A 19,460-nucleotide genomic window follows, 5' to 3' on the forward strand; every position below is an offset into this window, starting at 1 on the left:
TCCCCAGTCCTCCCCACCATGGAAAAAAAAAGCCTAAATAGTCTCCACTCCTCTTTATGGGTAAGGTAGGCTGTCTCAGGAAGCCTGTTCTGATTGAAGAGGAAAGCAACCTCTCTTAGGGAAGTGGTATAAATATGCAAATGCTCCCCTTCCTTAGAGAACGCTCTACTTACTGACTTCTCTGTGTGCATATGCTTATGTGTGGTTTGTGAATAGTGTGTGTGTGTGTGTGTGGGGGGGACTATTTTAAGTCCTCCTTTGCCAAGCCTCATGCTTCCTGTAAAAGTGTGTATTAATCGCTAGTGTTCTCTAGATCTCCTCTGCCCTCCTGGCCCCTCCTCCCAAGGGGGAGTGGCGTGGAGACTGGGCTCTGCCCCCAGCCCTCTTGCCTGGGATCAGCCCATGAAACACCCTCCTGGTCCTATCCTTGGGGCTCCTTTAGGTTTTGTAAAACATGTCATCAAAAGACTCTAGGTGTTCCTTAAACTTTTCAAAAACTTCTTTGGGGTATTGTCAAGCTATCTGAAGGCCCAAATAAAGTGGGCCTATCCTCTGTAATGGGAACTTTGAATGCATCCATCATCCCCCCACCGCACTCAGGCATGCAGGCATTCGCATAGGGGTTACTGAGCGTCCACTGGTCGGCGGATGGCACGCCAAATCCTAAAAAGACGAATAAGGCAGTCCACTCCCTTTCCTCTGTGCCTCCTGGAACACAGAGCGGGCCCTAAAAAAGGAAAAGCGAGAGGAGGGCGGGAGGCTGAGGAGACCACTTCCTGTGATGGCCAGGTAAGGATCGGCGGAGACCTTCAGGCTATTTCACCCTTTGCTTCTCCCCGAATCCAGACAAAAATGCTTTTGTTCACTAACCGCGGCAGGGAAGGGTAAGGCCCAGAGGCTTTTAAGGCTTTTAAATGTTGTGCGCTAGGACTGGTTTCTCCAGACGAGCCTGCAGGCTTGGTTTAGAGAATGCCCCATAGAGGGCGCTGTTTGCCAGACTTTGAATGGAGTCGTGGGCGCAGGTAACACGCAACAACCCTCGCCAGAGGGCAAGTGAACCGCTCTGTCGACGCTTGGGGATTTCTTGAATCCAAAGGATAGATCTTACTCTTTATCCTGCTGTTCAGTTTCAGCCTCCCTAACTCAGAAAACAGGCTGGGGATGCTGACACCCAAACAACCCCCTCCCTAGTGAAAGCGAGGGAGCGCACACAAGCACCAGTGCCCCTGCGCGCCCCTTGAGAGGGGAAGCACAGTCGGGACGACAAAAGAGGGGTGAGAACCCGGAAGCCGCACGGCAAGGGTCAAGGACAGCTGCATTGAAATCTTCTCACGCCAAGGCAAGCCCCATTTCCATTGGGGTCTAGTGTTGGAGTTGTGATCAACCAAGAACCCGCCCTAGACAAAAACCCTCCGTCTTTTCTCCTTTTTCTGAGATTTCCCCACCCCCACCCCTGTGCTGGGGATTGAACCCAGGCACTTTCACATTCTAGGCAAGGGCCACACCCGCGACTCTTCTGCGAAGTGATAAGCTTTTCCACTTCTCTCAGTTGAAAGGCGGCTTTCATGCGTCAAAACTTTAAGTTTGCACGCATCTGACTGTGACCGGAGAGCTCCCACAACACGAGTGCGCACCCGTAGGAGCTTCTCCTCCGCCTCACACACTTGGCCTGCTAGGTGCAGGCAATGCACACGCAACCTGCATAGACCTACGTGCCTAGAACGATTTCTGCAGTTAGGAAAAGTGACTGTTGGGTGTTGACTACTGGTTAGGTAATCTAGGCCCGGTCTCCTCTCTAGATGCTTGTCTTCTCCTATAAAATCAGAGCATGAGACACACCCTGCTTGAGTCTCAAAAATGTGACTGGTTCCAACTCGGATTTTGGATGCTGTAGCGTTTTGCATTCCAGTAAAGCCCTTCACACACTAAAGTAATAATAATTTTATATGGAAGAGCCAAAGAAAAAATAAGGTCTACTTCTGTAGGTAAAGGTTTGCTGAAACACTAAATGCACCTATGGAGATTTTACTGGGGAGGATCTGACACCCTGTGACAGAAAAATAAAACGTACCCAATTCTCATTCGGTGACCCCAAATGGTCGTGTCCGTCGATGCAGGGCCTAACGAAAAAGAAGGCATTGGGGAAGTACAGGGGCCACAAAAAGATTTTGGCTTTACATGCGTGCCAAAAGCAAAGGGTGGGTGAAGATACTTTGCAACCTTTCTTTGACTAGGGATTTGTCGTTCTGGAAGGGACCCCACAAACAATTCTAATTTATATGATTGGTTAAATCTAGAGTCTAAAAATGTCTGCTTCTTGGGCTCCTCTTGCGACCCGGGGAGCTGTTTTTGAAGCCGAAGGAGCAGAGAGACTTTCCACCCAGCTGTTCCTCAGAGGCCCGACGTGGTTCTCCAGGGACTTGAAGACCCTTGGGACAAGCTGCTGGTGTGGATGCCACCGCTAAAACCGAGGCAAATACTCCGCTACGCCTTCCTTCGATCACATAGCTACTTTTAAAGCACTGGGCAGCTTCAAACGCCAGCGGGAAAAACTTCCTGGAAGAAAGTGACTTCGGGACTGTAGGCTCACAGTTGATCCTTCAGCCTGGAGCGCAGACATCCGGAAAAGAGAAGTGCTCTTTGGAGTGCAGCGGCGGGTGCCAGAATGCTGCTACCCCAACACCCCCAAAGAGTGACGCGCGGGCGTCGGCCAGTCCTGCGCGCACACGCGGGTGCGCAGAGACGCACACCCACTTCACTTCCCAAGGGAAAGCTCACTCTTCGGTAGTCCAGAGCCAAAGGCCAAAGCTACGAGGATTCCTGAGCGCGCGGTTGCAGTGCAAGGACTCACTCCCCAACTCCCTTCCTAACGACTAGCCGGTGGATGATGAACCCAAATCTCCCTCTTCGTGGCCGCTCTCTTCTTAGCAGGCTTTGGGGGAAATGCTGAGGCCACCGGACCCTAACCGGTAGGAAAGTACTGAGTTCGTTGGGGTCCGAGGTCGCGTCCTGCCTCCTGTGTCGGAGCTGGGAGTTCTTCAGCCGCGCGGGGGCAGCGAGCCCCTGCCAAGCCCCTGGGGGCGGGGAAGCGGCAGCTGCCAGCGTTTATAACCCCGAAGTGACCCGCGAGGGCCTGGCCCGCCCCTCCCCCTCCCGCAGGCCAGGAGGCGAGAAGCGGGTCCGGAGCTGCAGGGGGGAGAGGGAGGCTCGGGCTCCTGACTAGCCCCCGTCAGTGCGCTCCGGCCGGCCGGGGGCGCCGCGGGCTCTGGGTCCCTCGCTCCTCCTGCGCTCCTAGGAGCGCTCCTAGTGCCTCTTTAGCGGGAGCCAATATCCTTTTGTGCTAATAGGTTTGTCCTCATTTGCTGCCTAATTGGACTATATAAAGCCAATAACAGGCGGGCTCTTATAGCCCGAAGCCAAAGCGCCAAAATCCTAGGGAAGGCGAGGAGGGGGCGGTGGCGGAGGCGGCTGCGGGGCCGGGGTTCGGCTGCGCCTTCGTCTGCCTAATCCCATTTGCCATTGTACGCGCCCAATCGCCGTATACTCCCCGCATTTAACTTGGATGACATTTTGATTTCATCATTAGCATCCGGCGCCGGATTGACGCAGCCCCAAGCCGGGGACTGTTCTTGCTGCCTCCTCCCCGGGAGCTGCAGCCGCCGCTGAGCCGCCTCGCTCCCTCGGTGCCGCGGCAGGGCAGCTCCCCGCCCCTCAGGACCCCTCCCCCATGCGAGCCCTCCCCGGCCCGGTCCTCACCCCGCCCTCCCGCGGCTCGATTTGCGCCCGGGGCGGCCCCCGACTTTGCGCCCCGTAGTTGAGTTCCGTTTATGGTCTGATTTCCGGCCGCTTGCCTGCTCGCTCGGCCGCCCGCCTGTCCCGCTCCCTCCCTCCCGAGGACCCGGAGGAGAGGGGACCATGCCGGAGCCCGGGCCGGATGCCTCCGGCACTGCCAGCGCGCAGCCCCCGCCTCCGCCGCCCCCTCCTCCTGCGCCCAAGGAGTCCCCGTTCTCCATCAAGAACCTGCTCAACGGAGACCACCACCGGCCACCCCCTAAGCCGCAGCCGCCCCCACGGACGCTCTTCGCACCGGCCTCGGCCGCCGCCGCCGCTGCAGCCGCCGCAGCCGCCGCAGCCAAGGGGGCCCTGGAGGGTGCCGCGGGCTTCGCGCTCTCGCAGGTGGGCGACCTGGCTTTCCCCCGCTTTGAGATCCCAGCGCAGAGGTTTGCCTTGCCTGCGCACTACCTGGAGCGCTCCCCGGCCTGGTGGTACCCCTACACCCTGACCCCCGCCGGCGGCCACCTCCCGCGACCTGAAGGTACCGACCTCTTTGAATTTTCGTTCTTCTTCCTCCCTCCCCGCGCCTGTCCCATCCCCGCTTGGAGCTGCTTATCACCGCAGTTCTGGGATCCCCCAACCCGCAAACCCGGTGTTTGGCTAACTTCCTCCCGCCCCTGGCCTGCATCTCCAGCCAGAGCGCTTGGTTGCGCTGTCCGGGAATTCAATCCCACTTGGTGAGAAAAGAGGTGGAGTTGGAGCCGGGGGCGCGGCGCTTCCCTGGAAAAGTGGCCTCCGGCTTGACTGGAGTGGCTTCAGATGGCCAGGGCTGGAAATACCGTCTGGAAAGAGGGGGTGTCTCGGGAGGACACAAGCGGATGGTGAATCTTTCCGAGGGCCCCTGGCAAGGGAGCCCCGGGAATGCAAAGGGGCGGCCCTGCTGCTGCTATCTGCTCTCCTATCTTCGGGAGGAGGGGGATCCCAGGACACGGCTTCTCTACTCCAGCCCAAACGGGAAGGAGAAGGCCCACGGGGACGATTAGGCCTCAAGGAAGGCCCGGAACCTGGAGGCCGGCGCGGGTTGATCCTGCTGGCCCCTAGAGCCGGGCCTAGCTCATGGCTGTGTCCGTGTGCGTGTGTGTGTGTGTGCGTTCTTCTGTCTCCCCAGCTTCGGAAAAAGCTCTCCTGCGAGACTCCTCCCCAGCCTCGGGCACGGACCGCGACTCCCCGGAGCCTCTGCTCAAGGCTGACCCCGACCACAAGGAGCTGGACTCCAAGAGCCCGGACGAGATCATTCTGGAGGAGAGCGACTCCGAGGAAGGCAAGAAGGAGGGCGAGGCGGCTCCGGGCGCGGCAGGGGCGAACGTGGGGGCGGCGGCGGCGACGCCGGGCGCTGAGGACTGGAAGAAGGGCGCCGAGAGTCCCGAGAAGAAACCCGCGTGCCGCAAGAAGAAGACGCGCACCGTCTTCTCGCGCAGCCAGGTCTTCCAGCTCGAGTCCACCTTCGACATGAAGCGGTACCTAAGCAGCTCCGAGCGCGCCGGCCTGGCCGCGTCGCTGCACCTCACTGAGACGCAGGTCAAGATCTGGTTCCAGAATCGCCGCAACAAGTGGAAGCGGCAGCTGGCCGCGGAGCTGGAGGCCGCCAACTTGAGCCACGCGGCAGCGCAGCGCATAGTGCGCGTGCCAATTCTCTACCACGAGAACTCGGCGGCCGAGGGCGCAGCGGCTGCGGCCGCAGGGGCCCCCGTGCCGGTCAGCCAGCCGCTGCTCACCTTCCCGCACCCGGTCTACTACTCGCACCCGGTGGTTTCATCCGTGCCACTGCTACGGCCGGTCTGAGGCCCGAGAGGGGAGGGGAAGGGAGTGCCCGGCCACCTTCCCAGACCCCACAGGAGACTGGGCCGGGCCGAGGGCGGCGAGACGTCCGGCGGCCTTGGGAACGGGGCTTCGGCGCGCTGCCTGGCCTCCCCTCCCCCAATCGGTAGAGTTTTGTAAGTATTTGCAATGTATTTTCGTGCAATTCATCTCTAATGGATTTGAGGCGCTTCTCCTCCTCCTTTTGGTTGTGGTTACTAATTAGGAAAAAGACAAAATTCCCAGGTCAAACATTCCCACTAAAAGCTTTTGTAGAGGGTGCAGCCCTTCCCCTAACTTTGCATTGAGCAGTGACTTTTGGGTTTTATTTTTATAGAAGGAAAATAAGCCCCAAACCTTAATCCCTCTAGTTCATTCATTTTCCTTTGAGCGATTTTCAGAGTCCAGAAAGAGAAAGAATTCATGGTAGTGCTTTTATTTCTGGAGTTCTGGGTGTGGTTCTTCCTCCAGTCAGTCACTTCTTGCGTTTTCAGAGTCTGAGCAGCCTCTCGTGGGAACCCCTACTCCTAGCTTTTCTCGCCTTGAGAGGTCTGTGGCAATGAATATCTTCATCTATCTCCCTTTGTGACCAAGAATCCTCTACTGAAGTGTTTAAGGAGAAAAAAAACCAAAACAGCCAAAAATCAGAACTCTGAAAATTGAAATAGCTCCACATCTGGCATGGTTTGAATAGTCTTATTTATTAGTAGCGTTTATTTGGGGGAATTTCACTTGTCAATAAATTATTGATATTACTATTATTACTTTATTCCCTATTTTGAGAGAATGGTTTTGATTTTTTTTTAAAAAAAACTTATCTTTTATCCTCTCCTCCTACCTTTTTGTTCTGCAGTAACTATTGTACTTTGACCTGTGCAATACTATACAAAATTTCCTGAGAGCCCTGCTCCTTCCTCTAAGAGGGAAGCAGATCTTTTTGCAGTATAATTGCAGTCATTCATCTAGAAAGAGAAAATTAAGCAGAGGGGAAGAGGAAAGGAAGAAAACAAGGATAGGTAGCAATGTTCAAAGGAGTAAGTTAGGCATACTGGAGCGCTTTAAGTGAAGGACAATCAATTTAGGAGAATTTTAACTTATTTGATAAATGTACAGATTTCTTGTAAAATTCACCCTCAAAATCCGCAGGGCTCCTTGCTCTGCCATCCAATCTTGTTTTCTTTCTGTCGGCTACACATGTTGTTCTGCAGTAGTTTGTTTCCCTTCATCCCCCTCTTTTCCTGGGTTCAGACCCTTTTTAAGAAAATGAAAAAACCCACAAAATATTGTTACACTTAATGTTGTCGTGAAACTGAATTAATTAAAAAGAAAAGAACGAAGTTTTCATGTTGCCAGAGTGTGTAACTTTGGATGATTTTTCCCAGAGCAGGTGTCTCTTTTCTGTCTCCCTCTGGCTGCCTCTGAACTAAGTCCGACCTGGAGGCACACCCCTATAATCCAGCAGGCGGCAGAGACAGAGGCGGCTTTGTTCGCGACCAGGGGCGCTCTCTCCCCAGTATCTTCCGCGGCTTGAAGTGCCTTGGGAGTAGGGAAGAATGGGGCGCGAAAGGGAAAAGACCTAGGTTTATCTAGCTTGAGAAATTGAGCAAAGCGACAGCTTCCAGCTTAAAGACGGTATTTTTAAACGCAGAGCTACAGCCTAGCGTTTTGTTCCCAAACCACTGTTCCTTCAAGAGTCGCGACTTTCTGGGCAGAGGGTCCTTAGGATGTCTGGCTAGGAGTGTAGTGGCTCTGGTTGTTTCTGGGGTGTTGGGGGGAATGAGGGGGTGAATTGAGAATTTAGCTTCGGGGCCTGAGGCCAATTGCCAAAACCACCTGGGAGACCCGGGCCTCGGCAAGCCCTCTGGGGAAGCCCACCAACTCTTGGCATGGCAGCTCCCACTTCTAGGGGAGGGAGCTTCAGCAAGGCTTGGGAGAACTGCCGCCGCTGTGGCTGTTTGGAATTGGGCGCTGTCCTCATATGCCAAGTGCCAGGGACCCGAAGCCACCTAGCTATGATCGCCGCAATGGAGAGAACCGTGTCCCCTCCCGGGCAATCTTTCTCTGTCCACCGACGCCCAAAGCATCGAGGACAGCCTTTCCGTGTCCCCTGTCCTGGCCGGCGCCAAGCTAGCCGCTCCCGCGGGCTGCTGGGCGCCAGCCCACCACGTCGCTGGTGGGCAGCTGGAGAGGGAAGGCGCTGCTGCCGCCTGGAAGAGCTGGTCGGCCGAGGGGAAGCCAGGTGCTTGGGAGGTCCTCGCCAACCAGCGTGGTAGCCTGCCTTCAAGCTGAGGGTGTCACTGCATACTCCTGGCAGCGCACGTTTGAAGCTGGGGAGCCGAAGCGGGGAGATGAGGAACCCGAAGCTAAGAAGATTTCTGAGAGCACGCGGCAGGACACCACCGCTGGGGAGCGCCTGCCTGCGCTGCCTCCTTCCAGGGCGTTCCAAGCTCCTCAAACTCAATCGTCACAATTGAGTCTACTGTGGCTGAAACGTGGAGTATCGTTTTCCGTTGATGGAAAACTGCTCCCAAATAAACCGGCATGCGTATTTATGGCAAAATTTTAGCCCGGACCCCAGTGAAGATCGATTTCCCTTTATTTCCCTCTGGTTTGGAATAAAAACGAGGGCATGTGTCGTAAATGAAAAATAAACAGAAATTCGGGGTCAAAATATGTCGTTCATTGTGTTACCTGCAAACATACTGATGGCTTTTACTGTTGGCAATACTAACTGCCGGACAGGCCAGTAACAGCTCATTAAAAATGATGTTGCAATAGCAAACATGTCCTTTGACTTTACAGCCAGAACACGATGTTATCAAACGCCAAGAAAATACTTCTTTATTTGTTTGGATTCTAGAAAACGGTTCTTGACTGACCTGGTCTTTACAAAGTCAAGAAATAACTGGTTCTCCACAAGCACAGTTTATCCTTTGTCCTGCTCCCAGAAGCCTCCCTTTCCCTCCTGTTGGGGAGCTCTGCTGCCCTAGCCAGAGCTTTCCTCCCTAGAAATATGGTGCCTCCCTGGGGGAGGAAAGTGATGCCAATGTGGCCTGGGTCCTGGCAGCTGTGTGAGCCTAGAAGTGGACCCAGGTAGGAAACCTCCTTCTCTGGCTGGCCTGGCTGCAGTTCTAGTATTTCTCCCAGTGCAAGACACATTGAGCCAGGGTGCAGGGATGTGGAACATAGAAGTCACTCTGAGTAAGAAGCATCCTAACCTCAACTGCAGGTTGTTCTGAGGCTTTCCTATCAGGAGAAGCCAAGAAACCACTTGATGGGACTGTCACATCTGAGGAGCTGACTGGTGTCATCTTATTCCCCCTACCCAGAGAGCCTCCCAGCCCAAACTTCTGCAAAGGAACGACTAAAAGGGGTTGGAGTTTGGGGCAGAGTGACAGTGCCTTCTGAGATTCTTCCTGCGCATTCCATAGGGGAAGTCAGGGCAGTGCATGTCTAGGACACTGAACAGACACCCTGACTTTACCCTTTGACTTCTCCAGATTTCGGAACCCAATCTGCCTACCCTAATTTCTGATTCTTCCTGATCTGCACCTCAACTAATTTTCAAGTCTCTGCAATCTTCATTTTGCCTCTAAATCCTTTCTATATGGCCCAAAGAGATACCCATGTAAACAACACAGGATGCTCTCACACTGGACATAAATGCTACACACACACACACACACACACACACACACACTTTATATACTTCCTAACAGACAACATATCTGTAGGCTTCTAGCACACACACCATGTTAGTTTAGCATCTTCTCTGTGACCAAGGCACATAGTTGGACACTCTGTTTGAGGTGACCCTGGCAGCTGGTTTTCTCCAATGGCATCAGGCTGAGGCAAACTGGGAAGAATCCTGGGAAAGGATGGGCGGGGGTCCTAGTGGCTCCTGAAAACCCCTGGGAATGTTTGTGCAGCCTCCTCATAAGCCATCTGGTCAACTAGTGGAGCTGGCAACTACCCACCATGGATTTTCTGCTACTATGGTCCAGGACCTCACTCAGAACCGAGGTCCCCACGGTGTTGGGCTCCTCGGTTCTCTGTGGCTTTGAGCAGCGTCTCTAGGCCCTGGGAGACCCGCAGAGCCAGCGCCTGAACTGTTTCTGTTGGCAACACAGATGTATTTCTTTTATTTGGTAGTAAATAGTGCGGGTGTGTGTACATCAAACAACGGCAAGACAGATATAAACTGCCCCCCTGCCACTGGCACTCATTCTGAGCAGGACGCCCCTTCGGTTCCAGGCGGGTCAGAGCCAGAGGCCACACCGGAGAACCCCAAAGCGCACTGGTCTCCTCGTCTGAGTCCGGAAGTGGAGCTGGGAGAAATAGGAGAAGGCAAAAAGGTCGGTGGGATTTGCTTTCCTTTCTAGGGCTCCACGCTGAACAAACGAGATGGGGGCGGAGGTCTCAACCGCGGGGTCCCCTAGGGCTGCTAAGCCGGCAGCCTTCCGGCGCTTGGCTGAGGCCTAGCAATGTTGTTTTCCTGGGCCAGGTCCATTGGTCCAGCTTTCACCCCTTTCGCCTGTATAGACCGGACATCTTGGCTGTCCAGGACAGCTTCCGTGCCCGCCCCCTCACCCCCACGCCAGCCGGGCGGAGCCGTCCTGCCTCTGCAGGTCGTCCATGATCAGTGACCCAGCTGGGGGCCTTTCTCCCTTAATAGTCCAAACTTAGACTCCACAGAGTATCTAGAAGACCCCCCTACGCCCCGCCCCACTGGTCCGCGCGAGTCGGGGCCAAGGCTCGAGAACCACGACTCCCGGAGCAATCCCTCCAGCGGCCAGGCAGGCTCAGTGCGCAAGGCGGGCACTGGCGAGTACACCTGACCCGGCAGGAGCTATCCTGGAGGCTCCTCCTCTCAGCTTCCCGCCCACTGGCCGCCCGCCTCTAGGGCTTGTGCAGGTCCTTCTGACTTTAGGGCATAAGCCATCCCCAACTCTTGGGTGTATGCTTCTGGAAAAGTGAACGCCTGTGTGTGTGCAGGTCCCTGCGGTTTCCGTGTGCAGAGAGGATGGCGTTGACCTTTTGATCTGCAAACAAGGAGGGGTGGTAGTGGAAGAGAGGAAAGATCTGTGAAAATAACTGTGCTGAGTATACTTTGGAGCACTGGCTGGTACCTCCGACAGGGATCCTAGGTTAAGATTGGGGATGCACTTTTCCCCCAGCTTGTTTCTCCTGCGGAAGTACTTTGAAGGGGGGATGAGGTGGGCAGCGGCGTTTGAGGCGGCAAAACACCTTAATTCTCAGTGGAACTAACACACACCCCCTCCCCCGGCATCCCCCTCCCCGCTTGGGAATCCTCCCACACACTTCCAACTCCCAGACTCCACAGTGTATCTAAAGAGCGTCTGGGCATTTCCAGAGACCCCGGCAAGGGATAGCTGGAAGCCGCAGCCTCCCTCCTTGGAGAGTTGCGGGGAGGTGCATACTGGTAGTACTCGCTCAGATCCTTTTCCTTGGCTGCTGCTTCAGGCTGCTCCAGGAGTTGCCTCTCGCGGGGGAAATTGTCCAAAGTCTGGGTTGCAGGTATTCCAAAAAGATCCCTTCCGGTTGCGATGAATGGAGAGGAAAAGGAGATGGGGGAGAGGTGTAGAGCCAGAGCGAAGGAGAGAGTGAAGGAGAGAGCTGTGTTGCGCCCATCACCCAGGCAGGAGCCGCGAGGTGGAGTCACCTGGTGTGTCTCACCCCAGCGATAATGTCTTAAAGAAATATAAAGAATCTCCATCTCTGGTGAGCTCCTTCACTGCCCTCGCCCCCCTTGGTGATGGAGTACACGCATCAGATTTTCATCAAAGTTCTATTAAGTGAAACATAGGTTGCAGGGCACCCTTTGATTGAAACAGTTTAAATTTTAATTGTGTTTTTAATTTGACATATAGTTGCAGAAAGGAATGACACTGCGTCGCCAAGGGGCGGTCGATTTTCTTAATTTCTCCCAGAGGAATTGATGAGTCTATCAGGCCACTAGATTGGAAACCCATTAAAGCTCTCTGGTTAGGCTGTTAATTGGAACTTGATGGATGTGGGAGGGGGGGTGTCAGGACTCGGCTATGCTGATCCAATCTTCATGACTTTCTGTTTTCCAATAAATTACACAATTCATTTTCCAGCCGCAGATTACATAAATTGTACACCTCTGGGGCTCTCTTTTTCAAATAGGGAGCCCTTTTCCCCAAAAGCCTATTGCGAGATGTCATTTGCACCAAAGAACGAACAGCAGAGGCCCTTGAATGAAAATCGAAACATAATCAACGTTTATACTTAGAAAATTTATTGAGATCATTTTCTCTGGTATTTCCTTATTTTAAAGTTTGGACGCGCCATATATCATAATCCACTCGCATAAAGGCGGGGGGGAGGCTGTGTTTAATATTTATCGAAGCTTGATTCCAAGATCAAACTTGTTTATGACTTCATCTGTCATTTCAGAGGGAGCCTTCTTCCACTATTACCCGGCTCAGCAGCCTATTTCCCGACCGCCGCAGAGCAGAGAGGATCAATTTTTATTAGGCTCCTCGGCAAGTTTGCTCTGGGCCGCTTTAATATTGAGCAGTGGCATAATCTCGGGACCTAAACTTTAAGCGTTCTTTCAGTCTTGGAAAGTTTATCATTCCTTGGAACCCAGTTATTCCTTATTCCTAGGAGGGTGTGAGGGGGGGCGATCCCAGAGACACGGAAGGCAATCCTCCAGGGGGTCGGCTCCTAAACCGTGCAGTAGGAAGGGGCGGAGCTACCCCGAGACTAGGAGGGCAGGGCAGGGTGTGGGAGTGGTACTGAGCTGAAGGATTGCAATACTTGGGGATAGAGAGACCCGGTGTCAATGGGTGGTGGTTGGTACATCTGAGTTCCTGGGAGTGGGTTTTGCAGCTACGCTGGGCCCAGGAGAGGGCGTCTACGGGCCTCTGAGCTCTCGGTGATGAGATCTCCGAAAGGGGTGGCTACGAAAATAGTGTCTTCACCCTTTGGACTCCTGCATTGTGACTGCTGTTGGTGCTCCAGGACCACTGGAATCGAAGAGAGCACAGGAGAGCTGCAGCCCATGGGGCCGCAGAGTGGAAAGTCTGCTCTGTCTCCACTGGCTCCGCTTTGGGCCCACCACCATTTTCCTGGCTGGGAGGTGGGGAGCGGGGACGGAACGTTTGTTGAATGAATGCGTGTGAGTAAGCATTTGTGCTCCAGGCTTAAAACGTGCCGGGTGTGGGGGCGAAGAAAATGCCCCTGTGAGGACCAGACCCTCAATGCGAACAGGAGACAGGGCTGGAGGAATACTACCCCAGATGGCTCCTGTTGACTCCCCCAAACCAACCCAGAGAGGGGAAATGGGGCCACAAGACCTCCTGGTTTTCCAGTTTGAGTCCTCCAGCCTGGCTACCCTAGTGGGCTTTCCATTTTCTTGCAGGTCTCAGAGCTGCTTATTTGAAGCCCACCTAAGAGGCCAGGACGCTGCCTCCCTTCCCTGAAAGATGTCAACTCCTTGGGCTCTGGACCCCATGCATAAACCAGCCCTGCTAGTGTCCTCGGTCTTGCCTTTCTACAAGCTCACTGTCAATGCCCGCTCTTCTCTCCCAGGGGGCGTGGCATCTGAAGTGGAACAACTTTGAGCTTCGAGCTTGCTTTCTCTGCTTGACCTATTCACTTTCTCTTCTGAGCCTCAGTTTCCTCCTCTGTACCGTGTGTGTGTGTGTGTGGGGGGGGGGTGCATCACGTTTGCTCTGAGGATTAAAGTGAACAATGTCAGGCGCTCCCAGCATGTTCCTGGCACCAACTACTAGCTAGCGCAGAAACGTTCAAACCATCTCCCCCAACCCTGAGCTTTCTTCCCCAGCGGAGTAGCTGGCTCTGCTGCCCAAGTGGACTGGCCAATTCCTTCCAGGGATTGCCTTGGCTCAGGGTGCGAGTGAGAGGCAGGGGATTAGCGAGAGTCGGACATTTCTTTCCTTCAATTTCCCCTCTACCCCACAAACGAGCGGGAGCGCGCCGGAGGGGCTGTGAGAAGACCCCGGAGCCTGCGCCGTGGTGGCGTATAGGAGGACTCACAAATTGTATTTCAGCATTGGGTCCTTCCGGGTTAATGAGCTGACACCATGATTAAAGCTGACCATTTGTAATGTGTCTCGACCCCGCCGCCGAGCCCTGAAGAGGTTAATGCGGTGACGGAGGCCGGCACCTGCCCCTCGCCAGCCTCCCGGGCCGCGGCGCACAGACCCTGGCCCCCTCCTCCCCGCCTCCCCCTGTCCCGGCTGCGCTGCTGACTCCTAATCAATTAGCCCATTAACGAGCCCTTCGAGGAGTTAAGTAGGGAGTTCTGCCACTGGCAGGGCCGCAGTGGTTACTCACCGCGGCTAATGATATTATAAGCGCTTTACTCAGCCCGGGAGCAGTGAGGGAGAGGAAGGAACTGCATCGTCATGGTGTGGCGTCAGGACATTCGTGGGGACCGATTCCACAGTATCTTCTCACTCCTGGCTGTTTTGGGGTGTACCTTAGAGACAGCTCCAACCTCTTGGCTGAGCAGTTGGAAGCTGCAGCCTGAGCCTAGGGTTAGCCTGGGCGCTTGGGCCTTGCCTTACCCCAATTTCGGTTAAAAAAAAAAAAAAAAAACAACTAGTGTAGAGGACTGTGGCCCCAAGCCTTTTTGCCGGTGCCCGAGTGATTATAGATCAGATAATAGCTGTTCTAGGAACTATGGAGCAACAGCCATAACTCCAAAGGGGACTGTGAGAAGGAGGGAGGGAACAGGGAACCCTGGTTTGTTTACCACCACGTGCCAGCTTTGGTGTTGGACATCTGAGTCTCATCACATCCTCTGCGAAGTAGGCGATTTCTTCCCTCGATTTTAGGAAACGGAGCCTCCGAAAGTTATAAGTATCTCGCCCAGCCTAGTTGAGTGGACCCTGCAAAAGTCCAAAACTGTGTCATCATAACTACCTCCTTCCGTTCCTTTCCCAGGAAAAAGTGTTTCTATTTCTCTAGCAATTACAAGACCTCCAATAGTCAACGAAAAAGAGATTCATCTCTGGCATGGGAAGGCGGGTCGGCCGCTGTTCAGTAAAGGTTTAGGAAGTAACTACTATGTGCTAGTAGCGCTCCTACAGTAGGCTTTCTGGCACTATTCCATCCATACCTGGGTGATCTTCAAAACAGAAGAAGGAAGAGATACTAATGAGTTCATTTCACCTGAGGTCAGAGACGCTTTGACTGAGACCAGACTTGTTCAAACCAGCTCGCTGGATGTAATCGGTGTTGCTGGGACTTGAACCGGCATCTCTTGACGCGCGATCTAGGGCTTCTCCATCTCCCGCCCCCAAAATCATCTAGCCCGGTTGGCCCGGGTAGGGATGGGATTGCAGGAGAGGGCAGAAGTCTGATCCTGGGACTCCCTGCTACGCTCAAGCGAACAGCGTCAATCAGACCCAAGCACTTAACCCTCTCCACCCCCACGAGGGTCGCCAAGTGACAGCTCTGCCAGTCCCTCTGGGGTTGGAAGGAGTGGAGGACTGGGGAGTGTGGTGGCAGCCTCTCGGAAGCCCTCGGAGGCGCGAAGATCTGTTGCCTGCGGCAGTGGCAGGCCATTCCAGCTCGGAGCCCCGCGCTGTCCCCGTCCCTGAAGAGGCAGGGACCCCAAGTAGATACCAGGACCTAGGCTGGAATTTACGCGGCTCTCGGCCCTTAGACGCCCCTGGCTGGACAGATTCGATGCCGGCCGGGTTCTTGCCGTACTCGAGGGGCTCTCCCGCACTAAGTGCGGGGCCCGAGCTTTTTGAAAATTTCCGGGGCAGCTCTGCGGCGCTGCGATTGGCCGCGTTCGGGTAACCTCTATGCAAATGAGGCCGCGCCGCCTCCGCGCAGCCGGAGACCCCGCTAGCTGGTGGGCGAGGAAGGGGCATTTACACTGGGTCTGGGCGGGCGTACCTACAGCCGGGCGGGCAGGGACCTCCGCGCAGCCGTCCGGTACCCGAGTGTCCCCTGCGCGGAAGGGGCACCCCACCAACCTCCCCGCCCCCTCCCCCTAGCTCCCCTCTCCGCCCCTCCCCCCTGCCTGCCTGTCTGCACCACCTTCCGCCCAGATCGTCTCTAAAGGGAGTTCTTGGTTTCCTCCGATTTCTTATGAACCCAGGATGGGCAGCAAGGAAGATGTGGGCAAGGGGTGTCCAGCTGCCGGTGGCGTCTCCAGCTTCACCATCCAGTCCATCCTGGGCGGGGGCCCCTCCGAAGCACCGCGGGAGCCCGCCGGCTGGCCAGCCAGGAAGCGCAGCCTGTCGGTGTCCTCGGAGGAGGAGGAGCCGGACGACGGCTGGAAGGCGCCCGCTTGCTTCTGCCCAGACCCGCACGGCCCCAAGGAGCCAGGCCCCAAGCACCACCCCCACATCCCTTTTCCTTGCCTGGGTAAGGATCGCACTCTGCAGTCTGGCAGCGAGTGAGCGCTAGGGGAGCGAGGCTGCGTGCCCCGTCTTGACTCCCCCTCGGGTCAGATCTTGGCCGCTGGGGGTCTGGGGCCGAGGGGAGGGCACAGCAGCGCGGCAGTGGCTTCTCGGCCCGGGAAAGCTCTGGAGGAGAAGGACAGCACACCCACCGCGCGGCTTGGGCTTCTTGGGGGAAGGTCGGGTTGGAGAGAATGTGGACCACAGCGGTCTGGGCACCTGGCTGGTTGTACACAGGGCTGTGTGCTCAATCCCGTTGCACACAGGATACTTTCTTTCCAGACAGGTGGTCTGCAAGTCGGGTCTATATGTTCTGTCTCTACTGCATTCTCTGCTCTGCTCCCCCCCCCCCCTTCTGTCTGTGTCTCCGTCTCCTCCTCGGAATGATTAGCACTCTAAGATGATTGACAATGGTGCGTTTCAGAGACGGTTCCTCTTTACATTTGAGGAAGGAGATCCCGAGTTGGTCCTTAGCGTGATTTCTAAACAAATGGCCTGTGAAATGAGGCTGACCTATTTAGCTGGAGGAAGTCTTCCAGCTCAGTTATAACAAGACAAACTCACCTTTATAATGGTAACGTTCCCCCTCCAGGCCTCCTCTCCCTGCTGCCACTTATCCTTTCATAAAGGTGGGAGCACAGAGACCCCAGACTCCCAGACTCCAATAGCTGGGTCCTTCTTCTGTAGCTTTAATAGGCGGAGGTGCTGGGTTTGGGGGTGCTTGTTAGAGGGAGAAGAGGAGGGAGTTGGTAACATGGGACCAAGATTGCAGACTTCTGCCAACACTCTGGTCCTGGGAAGAGTTGTGGATCTCCAAAGCTCTTCAACTCCAAGGCCTTCCTGTCTGTTCTTATTTCTCAGGTACTCCTAAGGGCAGCGGAGGCGCAGGGCCGGCGAGCTCCGAGCGTTCGCCTTTTCTCTCTCCTTCGCATCCGGACTTTAAAGAAGAGAAAGAGAGGCTCTTGCCGGCGGGCTCTCCCTTCCCGGGACCGGAGCGGCCGCGGGACGGCGGCGCCGAGCGGCAGGCGGGCGCGGCCAAGAAGAAGACGCGCACCGTCTTCTCGCGCAGCCAGGTGTACCAGCTCGAGTCCACCTTCGATATGAAGCGCTACCTGAGCAGCTCGGAGCGTGCGTGTCTCGCCTCCAGCTTGCAGCTCACCGAAACCCAGGTCAAGACTTGGTTCCAGAACCGCCGCAACAAGTGGAAGCGGCAGCTCTCGGCCGAGCTGGAGGCGGCCAACATGGCGCACGCGTCCGCGCAGACTCTGGTGGGCATGCCGCTGGTGTTCCGGGACAGCTCGCTGCTGCGCGTGCCGGTGCCACGCTCTCTCGCCTTCCCCGCGCCGCTCTATTACCCCAGCAGCAACCTCTCGGCCTTACCGCTCTACAACCTCTACAACAAGCTCGACTACTGACCCATCTGCCCGCGCGCGCCCACTCTCCGGCTCGCCCGGGACCTCTTCGACTGCCCCGGAGCCCGGCGCGGGCTGCACCCTTCACAGACCTCCGGAGTAAAGCGACGTGATTCCAGAAATATTAAGAAATACACCATGTGTATTCATTATCTCTTATTTATGGCCTCCGCCCTACTTTTTGTTTTGTTTCGGGTATTTATCGGTATTCCTCAAACCAGATTGCCTGCTTTCTACCCAAATGAAACCAATACGCTTAGAAAACCACTTTGGAGAGGGACATTCTCGGGTGGTGATGGGAAAAGGAGTTTTGGCCAGATTGGCTTTGATTGGTAGAAAAAAATCAGAAAAATACCAACGAAACCAGGTATATTCTCCCCCCCCCCCATGTATACACCTGTACATATGTACATGCACACACGCTCGGCCAAGCCAGGCCCTCAGGGGCTGTGGACAATGATCTAATAATCTCTTTTCATTTCCTTCATCCCGAGGATGGGTAGGGGCGAAATGGGGAGAGTTCCGATCTGTAAATATTTTTAAAGCGGAGAAAAAAAAATAAAACATTTTAAACATCGTTGCTAACTTTGGAGGGGTTAATTGCCCAGCACGACAATGCGCGGAAGGTTTCCTCCATTTTCCGTGGTAGAGTTTACAGGCGTCTGCAAAGATCGGACTCGCACCCTGTGGAGGGTGGGGCTGGGATCGGGGGTTAAAGGTCTGGGTATAGCCACTGCCCAGGCCGCACGTGGCTGGAACTACACATTCCCTCCCACCCCCATCCAATTGCGCAGAATCCCCGTGCGGGCTGGGGCTCACTTCGGATGGAATCCAGCTCCAGAGCCCGCGGGGAGAAAGACAAAGGCCGCGAACCGGTCTTGCTGCTGAAGTAGTAGCCTTACGGGATTGGGCCAGGCCAGGGCGCGAGGAGCATCCTGCACAGTGATCTTCTTGGACTTGGCTGAAGCAGGGCGCGCAACGCCCTGCTTCAGGGCAGCGGGCAGCGTTAATCTGGTGAAGGGTCTGCTTGTCGCCCTTAGCCCAGCGCCACCAGCTTGCAGTCACGCACAGTTCCCGGGTCCGTGAACAGATTGTGACCCGCGCGGAGCGGGAACTGAATGCGGAAAGGCCGCTTTTCGGCCAAGGAGGGCTCCGAGGCCCGAAAGAAGGCGCAGGAGACAAATGCTCTTCCCACACTCTTTTGTTGTTAATAGTTTGCACAGTGCGTGGCTAAATGGCTGGGTCACCAGCCAGCATGCTGCTGTTCCTGAATTGAAAAGTGATGCGAATAAGAGGCGCCCACGGGCTTCCGTGTCCAGACACCTGCCACCACGTTGAGACTGGGAAGATGCTGCCTGGAGAGAATAGCCGCCGGAAGAATAGCCGCCAGAGAGGTGCAAATAGCAAACCCTCTCTCTCCTGTTAAATTGCAGCCACCTGTTCCTTATAAAGCGTCGGAAAGCAAAGCATTAGCTTGGTTCAGCAATAAGTAGGGCGAGCTCCTGCCTCCAGCCAGCTCCATCTTAAGCTGGTACTAAAGAGCTGGGAGTTCACAGCTCCAAGCTCCATCTCACCCTCTAGAAGGGAAACATTTCGGTGAGAAACTTGTCTTTTAGAGCCAAGAAACATAGAAATTATCTGCATTTTGTGAAAATACACAGAATATCTGTAAATGTTTATGTGACCCACAGTATTCTGTGTAAACTATCTGACCAAAAAGATCTGCTGTTACATTGACCTTTTTTGCTTTTCACATTTTCATAGAAATCACAACTATTTCAAGGTGAAGTCAGGAAGAATATTACCCAAGGATGAATCTGCCAATACTAGGTTGGTTCAATTGCATTTACTGCGTTTCAACTGAGTTCAGGTCAATGCATATTTCCTGGGCCCTGAAACATACGGAGAACCCATTCTAAATTTTGGGTGGTCAGAGAAAGAAAACAGGTTTCACGGAGGATCCATTTTCTGACTTTTTGTGTAC

General features: G+C 54.8%; 2 protein-coding genes across 2 annotated transcripts; both read left to right on the plus strand.

The window, feature by feature from the left end:
* The first annotated feature begins 3,819 nt into the window (after positions 1–3,819).
* Hmx3 (H6 family homeobox 3) lies at positions 3,820–8,219 on the plus strand. The gene is made up of 2 exons (XM_046448704.1): positions 3,820–4,315; positions 4,943–8,219. The coding sequence occupies exons 1-2, from the start codon at positions 3,916–3,918 to the stop codon at positions 5,614–5,616; spliced, it is 1,074 nt and encodes a 357-aa protein (XP_046304660.1). The 5' UTR covers positions 3,820–3,915; the 3' UTR covers positions 5,617–8,219.
* Positions 8,220–9,870: 1,651 nt separating this feature from the next.
* Hmx2 (H6 family homeobox 2) lies at positions 9,871–18,061 on the plus strand. The gene is made up of 3 exons (XM_046448873.2): positions 9,871–9,986; positions 15,761–16,029; positions 16,926–18,061. Exons 2-3 carry the CDS (start codon positions 15,762–15,764, stop codon positions 17,477–17,479), a joined length of 822 nt encoding a protein of 273 aa, XP_046304829.1. The 5' UTR covers positions 9,871–9,986; position 15,761; the 3' UTR covers positions 17,480–18,061.
* Positions 18,062–19,460: the final 1,399 nt, after the last annotated feature.

This window comes from Marmota monax, unplaced genomic scaffold (genome assembly GCF_021218885.2).
Source record: "Marmota monax isolate L192 unplaced genomic scaffold, Marmota_monax_Labrador192_F-V1.1 WCK01_AAM20220418_F8-fsc00076, whole genome shotgun sequence".
Classification (NCBI taxonomy): domain Eukaryota; kingdom Metazoa; phylum Chordata; class Mammalia; order Rodentia; family Sciuridae; genus Marmota; species Marmota monax.

Bases quoted from the DNA above. Each gene is read 5' to 3' on its own strand.
- Hmx3 (XM_046448704.1), top strand. From the start codon at position 3,916: ATGCCGGAGCCCGGGCCGGATGCCTCCGGCACTGCCAGCGCGCAGCCC. The intron at 4,316-4,942 runs GTACCGACCTCT...CTGTCTCCCCAG, and splicing joins CCACCTCCCGCGACCTGAAG to CTTCGGAAAAAGCTCTCCTG.
- Hmx2 (XM_046448873.2), top strand. From the start codon at position 15,762: ATGGGCAGCAAGGAAGATGTGGGCAAGGGGTGTCCAGCTGCCGGTGGC. The intron at 16,030-16,925 runs GTAAGGATCGCA...CTTATTTCTCAG, and splicing joins CATCCCTTTTCCTTGCCTGG to GTACTCCTAAGGGCAGCGGA.